Source organism: Acinonyx jubatus, chromosome A1, assembly GCF_027475565.1.
Source record: "Acinonyx jubatus isolate Ajub_Pintada_27869175 chromosome A1, VMU_Ajub_asm_v1.0, whole genome shotgun sequence".
NCBI classification, from domain to species: domain Eukaryota; kingdom Metazoa; phylum Chordata; class Mammalia; order Carnivora; family Felidae; genus Acinonyx; species Acinonyx jubatus.
Genome location: NC_069380.1, coordinates 120,284,237 through 120,293,590, shown reverse-complemented (window position 1 = coordinate 120,293,590; position 9,354 = coordinate 120,284,237). Strand labels below are relative to the sequence as shown.

Sequence of the window (9,354 nt, the reverse complement as noted above, 5' to 3'; positions counted from 1 at the left end):
ATGGCTGAGGTTGGGGATTGGTCAAATTGTCATACTGTGTTCAATTTTAAACTAAATGCATGAATTACTCTCACAAAATATAAAAATAATTTTAAAAAGAATCACCCCAACCTACTCATTGTACAGGTAAAGAAACTAAGGCCCTGAGGGTGGAAAAGATTAGTTTCTGGGGAGTGGGGGGTGGGGGGGGGGGTACAGAGCATAGATATATACTCAGGTTACTGTGTCTCAGGCCAGACCTTTCCTTAACATGGACAGACTCTTGGAGTGGCTCGTGTCTAAATGCCTTCAATTGTTGTTGTGTTGTTGTTGTTGTTGTTGTTGTTGTTGTTGTTAGATTAAGACATTTTTAGAATATTTCAATAAAATTGACGTCTCCTTATTCTGATCCTCTGTGCTAATAATTGTACCCTTTTTTATTCATTCAATTACAAGCAAATTGACAGGAGACATTTATATGAGGCAGCTTAAACCCCAGCTAATGGAGTGCCTAATGACTAATTGATCAGATCCCAACCCAGAGAGCAGCCCTGAGTGGCCTAAAGGAATTTATGCAATTAGTTTAGGTTTGGTAGAAATTGAGTGCATATGAAAGTAAGCTTTTTATGGTCTTGATTTATGAGGGCTGGACATTAACTATATCTGCCAAGAGGTGAGCTGCCTAGCAAGGCCCCAGGCACTGGGAGGCTCTGCCACAGGAAGAAATGGTGAGGTTTTGGAGCTGGGCTGGTGTGTGTGTGTGTGTGTGTGTGTGTGTGTGTGTGCGCGCGCGCGCGCGCGCGCGCGCGCGCGCACTCAGGATAAGTAGAGGGCCTGTGAGTAGAGGAAAAGGAGATATGGTAATGGAGGTGGGATTCGTCCAGAGACCTCTTGAAACTACCGTGATGCTCCCTCCCTAGATAATTCACAGTAAAAACAGTATCAATCCTAAAAATGTACAAAGAAGTCCAGCAAAATTTGATTATCCCAAAGTGAACACTAGGATTTTGTGTGTGTGTGAAATCCTAAAACTCAAACTCAGAGAAAGACAGTGCTGTTTCGGTACCAGTTTGCTTCCAGTGCCAGGCTGGGCAGTGCTGGGCTGAATGAAGAGGCAGAGAACCGACGTCTCACGGAAACAAGTCCTCCACGCGCTGGAGACAGAAAACAACGGGTGGGGAGGACTCCCCAGGAGGCGCCTGGGCCTGGCCGCCCTCCCGTCTCTTTGCAACGCCCCTCTCGCACGCCGGGGGGCTCCCCAGGCCGGAAAGCCGCGTAGAGGAAGCCCCCTCCGGAGGCGAGGGGAGGAGCGGGGCGAACCCTGACCCCGCCGGGGAGTCCTGGGAGCGGAGCGAGTGCGGAAGCGCCGTCGGGGGGTGGAGGGAAACCTGACCTGCTCGGAAAAGAGCGATCGAAGAGGCGAGGCTAAATCGTCTGCCGGTGTCCTCGCTGGCTCCTTCCGCACGCCGGGACGGGGTTACCGCAGGAGGCTCCCGCAGCTCGGCGGAAGAGACGAAAGAGGGGAAAGGGGCTTTATACGCGCCGAGAGGACGCAGCCAAGTCGCTCCCGCGCTTTGGGGTCAGGCTTTGGCGCCCGCGAGGGTGAAGGGAAGCTAAGAGCGGGTTGCGGGGGAGACGGGCAAACACACGGACACCGATAGTGACCGAGACATGGGAGGCGGCGCAAAATCGCGAGGGAGAGACCCGCAGACGGAGCGCGAGTGGAGGTCTCCAAAACCCGGCGAGGACGGCGGGCTTCGTCGGCTTATGCCACGGCCCCGCCTGCTCCCTCCGCACCTTCGGCCAAACCTGACGCGCCTGCTCCACCTCTAATCCAGGCGGCCGCCCCTTCCCTGCCCCCTGACGCGGCTGAGTCTCACTAGGGGACCAGTGAAGCTAAGAAGCAGGTGTTTGGCCAGATCTCTCCACCGAATTGCCATATAACGACTTTTCCCCGGCAGGTTACATAAACACTCTGTGCCTCCAAGTTCTCATCTGTAAAATGGGGTTTAAAATGGTACCTGCTTGTGTTGTTTAAGGATTAATGCGTTAATGCTCATTACGAGCTTGGAACACTACCTGACATACAGGAAGCCCTTAATACATGTTAGATATTATTATTCACTTTTCCAACAAACGTTAGTGAAGCGCGCACTCTTTGGGTGGCTCTGCGCAGGGTTCCAGGAGGCGGGTTATGGAGGTGGTACTTGCCCCAAAACTCATTTACTGTTAAATAAATAAACAGGGTGCTAACAGGGAATGATAAGGACTAAGAAAGAAATACAACAGGGTAGTAAGATAGGGTGACTGGGGAAAAGAACAAACTAAGGTAGAAGGAGCCTCCTACCCAGTCTGGGCCTCAGTCTCTCCTTCGGTAAAAAAAAAAAAGAGGGCGCCCTAAGGCTGACGCACTCTGACGCCTAACCCAGAGGTGGGAGCTGGGCCCGGGAGAACGAGTCAGAGACCCCACGACCCCCCCCCCCCTCCGACCCCCGCCTCCTCTGCCTACTGGAGCCCGCCCCTTGGGAGGGAGGGCTGTGCTGAGTTTCCCAACAATCAAAAGGTTGATGCATGCCAGGTTTCTGCAAAGGAGTTCAAGGATTCTGCTCGAGTTCAAGCAGCCAAAGTTGGGAGTTCAAGCAGCTGAAATTGGGGTCAAGTTTCTCAGTGGGAACTCGGATTCTCAGGGTGGACTCCAGGAGAGCGAATTACATCGTGCCTTCTGCGCCTGGGACACACCGTTTGCAAAGAGATTACTTCTACCCTTTCTGGTTTACCACAAACAACCACATCGGGAGCTGGTAGTCCCTGTTACTGCTCTCGTTGTATAGATGAACACTGTGGCGCAGCGAGGGAAAACGTTTATCCCGGCTGAGGCCAAGCCCCTATTTTGTCCCTGGAACGCCAACTCTCACTTGTCTAAGTTATGTTTGAAAAAGATTAAATATCCGTTAATGCCTATTATGTGTCGGGCCCTGGCCTTGTGTGATACTCATCACAGCAATCTGAAAGATAGCCTTTTTTCCTATTTTATGTATGAGGGCACTGGGGCTCAGGAAGTTAAAGGGTCTAAGAGATGGAGTAGGTGTCCCACCCCAAGTCCGTCCACCCCAGCGCCACAGTTGTTACCATCTCAGCAGGAAAGTAAAATAAACCAGGCTGAAGGGCCAAGAGAGTGTCAGGCACATTCAGCAGGGCAGAGGTCACCTCCTGATCCTCCTCCCTGAGTCCCCCTCTAGGTTCTGAGGGCCCATGTCACAGAGGACCCCTTCTGTACCCATGATAAACACAGAGTGAGGCAAAGCTTCTTTCTCCTAATTTAAGTAGGAAGGAAACTGGCCACCTTTGAATGGACTCTGGAGATGCAGATCACCACCTTGACCCTGACCTCACTCCCTTGTCTCTACCTGATGGTCTCTGTTTTCCCCTACAGTCCGCAGAATCTAGAAAGGATTGGGCTGGAAAGGATCCTTTCAGTTTACAAAACCAAAGCCTCATTCATTCATTCATTCATCCATTCATTTGACAGATACCTATCGTCTGCCACTCTGGGCCAGATCCTGAGCTGGGCAGTGGGTATAAAACAGTGAATAAAACTGGTAAATATTAGGCACAGAGAAAGGAAGCTCCTGGCCAGAGATCACACAGCCCAGACCCAGGAGCCCAGGATTCCCACATGCATGTTCTGCCCATCAAGGCTTCACCTATGTGGGCCTTTGTATGCATGGTTCATTCAGGGGTCACATCCTAATTCCAGACAGCCACGTGCCTAGAAGCCTTTCCCTAGTCCACAGATGACTCTCAAAATCCCACCTTGAAAGGCCCAGTGCACCTTTCCATACAAACAGTCCTGAACGTTGGCCTTCCTTTCTCTTGGCCCAGTTTAAAGAAACTCCCAGCTGGGCGGGGACAGTGAATGTTGCAAATTGGCAGTATTTTGCAAAGGAAAATCTGCTCCGGAGTGTTTTTCAGTTACTCTTCAAAAATTATGTTTGTGGTTTTGCAGCCATGGAGAGAGGCTTCCAGGGGTGATGTGACTTGCCCAAGGTCACACAGTTAGGAAATGGCACACCAGGATGCAAACCAGGCCTATGTGAACCCCAAACCGGCTGGTACCTACCCACCCTCCACTCTTGAGAGGACTATGCCTCCGCCCCGGAGGAGGGGCAGAGGCGACTGCACAATTCCGGAGAAACCACAGCTCCCGTTGCTTCCTGAGAGAGCCCAAGGAGAGAGGCAGCGGCGCCGACCCGGCGCACTCAGTGGGTGGGAGAGGGTGGGGCGCGTCGTGGACCTGGCCGCAGCTCCCGCCGGTAGGTGCAAATTGGTCGAAATACCGGTACGCTTGGACAGTCCCGGCGCCTGAAGCGGACCAGGCGCAGAGGTGAGCGTGCGACTCACAACCCCGCCCGTCCAGTAATAGCGCAGATCTTATTTTCGGGCTGCTCATTCCGCCCTCTCCAAAAAAAAAAAAAAAAAAAGTCTTCCAAACTTTTGAGGTTATATATATATATATATATATATATATAATCTCAGCAGGGAACTTTTCAGAAAGGAGATGGAGGCGGCGGATATCGGGTTCTTTCCCGGACCAGAAAAGCTGAAGGCTCTTACCTGCAGGAAATCTCGCAGCCCGCAAAGGCGCGTCTGTCTGGAGCGCTTCACTTCGGCGCGGGACGCTCACGGCCGCCTCCTCTGCAGCCCGGCTGGGCTCCGGCCCTGTGTTTTATATCACTATAGGCAATTAATATTGCATCAGCCGTATTTTAAATTTTCAAAACCCACAATATAATGTAATGGCATAAGGGCATTTATTATTAAAGGACACCCGATGGAGAAGGAGGTGGAGGCATCGCTGGGGTTGTTGCGCTCGGTTGGGGCGAGGGATTGAGGCCCAGGGGCTGGGGGCGATCCCTAGGTTTGTTTTTGCCGCAGAGGGAGTGCACCGCGCGGAGGGGAGACCCGCTCTGCTCCGAATTTCGGCCGGGAGTTGATAACCCAGACCTCTTTGAAGACACAGAGGGGAAGTGTGCAGACGACTCCCTGACTTGGAACATTAATTTTTAAATCATGAAGGTGTTCCTGTGGCTCACAAATAAAAAGGTTTCTTCCCCCTTTTAGAGGGAGTGAAAGAAAAGGGAATGGCCATCTTTTGAGCACCTACTGTGCGCAGGGCACTAGGCTAGGATCTTGACAGCAGATGTACCATTTAGCACCCCCTTCCTCATAGAGAAGATGAGATAGACCATGAATTGAGTAAGCTCTTGGGTGACAATTTTAAATGAATTTCTGAAATGACCCCGAAGGGGCCCCAACGGACTCTGTCCCAGGAAAGAGCACTTTCCTCCCTCTTTGCTTCTATCCACCCACTTCCTGCCAGGCCACTTGAATCTTTTAAAATAATGTTTCATCTTGAGCACCAAGCGCTACCAAATGCCTCAAATAAACAATCTTATTTAATCTTGACAATAACTTTGTGAGGTAAATATTAACATCTTAATCCTGCAGGCGAGCAGAGCAATCCGAGCCTTAGAGAAGGTAAGAAACTGGCTTCAGGATCATTCAGCCAATGAGTGCAAGTACTAGCCGCTCCTACTCTCATCAGTCAGGCTTCAAAGTTTGCAGTGGATCTGAGTCTAGTTGACCAAACAGAGGCTGATAGATTCACATGCAGGGAAGTGTGGAGGGAAGTGCCTTGTAACCCCGAGGTCCAGAGAAGAACGGCAAGCTCTCCCTAGAGGAGATCTGAGTGAGAAGGTGCAGCTGCGTGGAAGAGGGGAGAGATGGCCAGACACTGGCCTGCCAGAAGCAAGAACCCAGCCCTTATGGGTCCTCACTTTTAAATCCTTTCCAAGACTAGTACTCCTTAGCCTCTGAGAAAGAAAAGCACTGTGATTCGGGTTGAAAAATAAAGCATTTATTTTAGGAGTTAATTCAAGGGGTAAATAGAGAAGAAAACTTAATATTTTATTTGTATCTATTTGGAGGACAAAACCAAGGTCACACAGCAACACGCGAATTACATGAAGCAACGAAAGATAAAACGTGGTGGGGCCAGAGGAGGGGAGGTGAGAAGGGTCCAGGCCAGCAGTCTGGCTCCTCTTTCCGCTCCAAATCACAAGTGAACCTCCACCAGGAGACACCCATGTAAGGGGGATGGAAAGAAGCAGAGTTAAATAAATAATAGCCAATAACAATGCTAACAACAACAACAATAATAAAATTGCAGTGAGGTTAGATGTGTTAGAAGGACTTGCATATGATTCAGAGAAGTTACAATTACTTTCGAAAAGCCGCCTCTATGCTGCGCTGGAAATCTGGCTGCAGGAGCGAGCTGGGGGCAGAGAGTCCTCAGTCCGACCGGAACACTACCAATCCCACCCCTCCAGCAGGCAGTAATCACCCCCTCAAACACCATCAGATCTTGGAGGATGCGCTAGAGCAGTTGGGGACAGTTGCTTGCAACCAGCTTTGAGGTCCCGGCATTTTCAGTCGCCAAAATTGAGCCCATCTTTTAGGGAGCCCGACTTACCGCAGAGAACAGCTGGGACCTCGCAACTTCACGCACACTTTCCCTGAACCTAGTCCGTGCTACCTTAGAGAACTTACAGCAAACCAAAGGATGAGATGGATAGAATTTAGAAGAGGAAAGGAGTATAAGGCTATCCTTTGGAAACATACATGTATTTTATATACTCTAAATAAATCTCCAGTACATGTTTGTGCCCCAGTTAGACTTTGTATTAGTGTTTATCACTGCCTTCCCATCCCTTCACCTTTGTCTAATCACGCTTAGCAAAGTGGCGCCTTCACCCCGGAGTAGTGTGGTCGGCGCCAGTTCACTGTCCCCTGCATTGGGGCTCCTGCCCTGTGGTTTCGCAGTCCAGCGCGCGAGGGAGATTTTTCAGCACCACGGACAGCGCCTGCCACTCCGGGCCTGCCCTTCAGGAATTTTTTTCTTAGCGCCATAACTTTTCAGGTGGCAATGGAAAGGAAAGAAGAGAAAGAGAAGTCTGGGAGGCAACCAGGTAGGATAAAGGGGAAAGTCTGTGGCATCGGGGGAGACAGCCTGACCTGCCAGGAAACGTCTTGGAGTTCCCCATAACCGTTCCCCCCACACACACACTCTGGGGGGTGGCATACACTCCGCTCTCCCGGCCCCGGCCCCGGACGCCGCGCCCCGCCGCAGTCAGTGGACCGCCGAGTACTTCATTCGTTTCTGTTTCTGTCTCTGGTTGCAAAACCAGACCCTCACCACGTTCTTTTTAAGGTCCAGTTTCTCAGCAATGGCCGCGATCTTCTCGGATGAGGGCCGCGGCTGGATAGCGAAGTAGGCCTCGAGCGAGCGCTTCTCCGGCGCTGCGATGGACGTGCGTTTGCGCTTCCGCTCACTGCCGTTGAAGAGCTCTGGCTTGCTGTTTTTTTCTCGATAGGCGGCCTCGGCTTCCTCCAGCCAGGCCTGGAGCACCGGCTTGAGCGCGATCATGTTGTTGTGGGAGAGAGTGAGAGACTCGAACCTGCAAATGGTGCTCTGGCTGAGCGAGCCTACGCCGGGGATCTTGAGGTTGGCTAGAGCCGCACCCACGTCCGCCTGGGTCACTCCCAGCTTGATGCGCCGTTGCTTGAAGCGCTCGGCGAAGGCCTCGAGCTCTCGCGGGTCCGACTCCACGTCGCTGAGGCACGCGGGCATGGCGGTGTGAGGCGCCACGGCGTGTGGGTGACTCATGCCCATGGCCTGGTGCAGGTGGCCCATGGCGCCCAGGTGATGCGGGTGGATCTGTGCCGGCATCACCGAGTGCTCGGGGGCGCCCAAACCGCTCACGCTCAGCGTGGGAGAGATGTGCTCTAGTAGGTCGCCCTCGAGGCCCTGGTGCACGGCGTGGTGTGGGTGTGAGGTGAGAGCGGCCGGGTGGGATATGGGCACGGTGGACGAAGTGGACGTGCAGGGCACGCTGCTCATGGTATGATAGGTGGCGTCGGGCTTGAACGGATGGTTCTTGCCGTGGGAGACGATATCCACCGCCGCCAGAGCTTCGGCGCGTGCCAGCAGGCTCTCATCAAAGCTTCCAAATATATTACCCTGCAGCTGCAAGCGAGAAGGCGCACAGCACGGTCAGTGGGGAATACTGTCAACTCAGGATTAAAACACATTTTCAAGCAACCGAGATGCCTCTCCTCAAAGCCCAGGTCATAAAAATTAATACGGAGACAGAGGCTTTGCTGGAACAGACGTGTGGATCAGAGAGACATGAATGAGAGAGAGAGCGCGCCGGGAGAGAGCGCGGGGGAGACAAGGAGAGGGGTTCAGACAGCGGCGATTGTTCTGGGCGACATGAAAAAAACATGAAGCTAGTGCCTGTCAAAAAATGTGCCTTAGAGCGGTAATTATGCTCCAGTACGTACCTGCGGGGCTGGGAGACAGACTCGGCGCATGGCCTCGGAACCGGAGTGCAGGCTGGAGAATTTGGGTTCTTGAAGCACCGGATGCATGCCGAAAGGCTGCTTGGCGTTCATGGCCATCATCTTCGCGCGCCTGGCAGGGAGGCAGCGAGGGACATGGATCAGGCTCGTCTCGCTCGCTCGCCGCGCTCCAAGTGAGCGCCGCTCAGCGCCCGCGCTCCCCTCGCCCTCTCGCTCGCTGCCTCCCCTCTCCCCCACCTGCTTCTTCACTCATCTTACAAGCAGCCTGCCAGGAAGGGCCCGGGCGCGCGCAGGCGTGCTCACGCGCCCGGGACTCGCAGGGGCGGCCCGGGAGGCGAGGCCAGGCAGCAGCTCTAGGCGCGCGTCTGTGCGCCCGCCACAGCCGCCCCCGCCACAGCATTTATACCCCGGTCAGGCCTGGCTTCTCCGGGCCTGCCCCGCCCCGCCTGGCTCCAGGCCGGCAGACCTTCCGGATTGTTTCTTCTTGGTGGACTAGTTTCCCCCAAAGTCTCAAACCTCTCCGTCCTGTCCCAACTCGCACTGCCCAGATCGAAGGGCAGCCACGGCCTGAGTGGGTCCAGGAAGCTGACCCTTCTATACACACACACACACACACACACACACACACACACTCCTTGTCGGCCTCGCTGCCGCCAAACTGCCCATTTCCAGGGCGCTCCTGGCCCCACGCCCGAGCCGTCCACCAGAGTCCGGCCCCGCGGCTCAGCGAAGAGGCGCCTCCATGCGCCCAGACGGGCTCCAGGGAGGGTGAGGGGCTGCCAGAATGAGCCCCAGGTGACCCCAATCGCCCGGCGCGGTGGAAATGGGGGAAATAAATGTCTGCCGGGTCCTGGAGACCAGCGGCTTCCTCCCAACGCTGGCAGTTCTGGCCTTCGCTAGAGAAAGACGACTTGGCCCCCTCTCCCTTTCCCCAACCCGTCAGTGGAAGGAAGC

At 53.7% G+C, this 9,354-nt stretch overlaps 1 protein-coding gene across 1 annotated transcript; it reads right to left on the bottom strand.

Moving 5' to 3' along the window:
• Window positions 1-5,911: 5,911 nt before the first annotated feature.
• POU4F3 (POU class 4 homeobox 3) lies at window positions 5,912-8,638 on the bottom strand. Its single transcript, XM_027073139.2, has 2 exons — window positions 8,383-8,638; window positions 5,912-8,065 (listed from the first exon to the last, which is right to left on the bottom strand). The coding sequence occupies exons 1-2, from the start codon at window positions 8,500-8,502 to the stop codon at window positions 7,169-7,171; spliced, it is 1,017 nt and encodes a 338-aa protein (XP_026928940.1). The 5' UTR covers window positions 8,503-8,638; the 3' UTR covers window positions 5,912-7,168.
• Window positions 8,639-9,354: the final 716 nt, after the last annotated feature.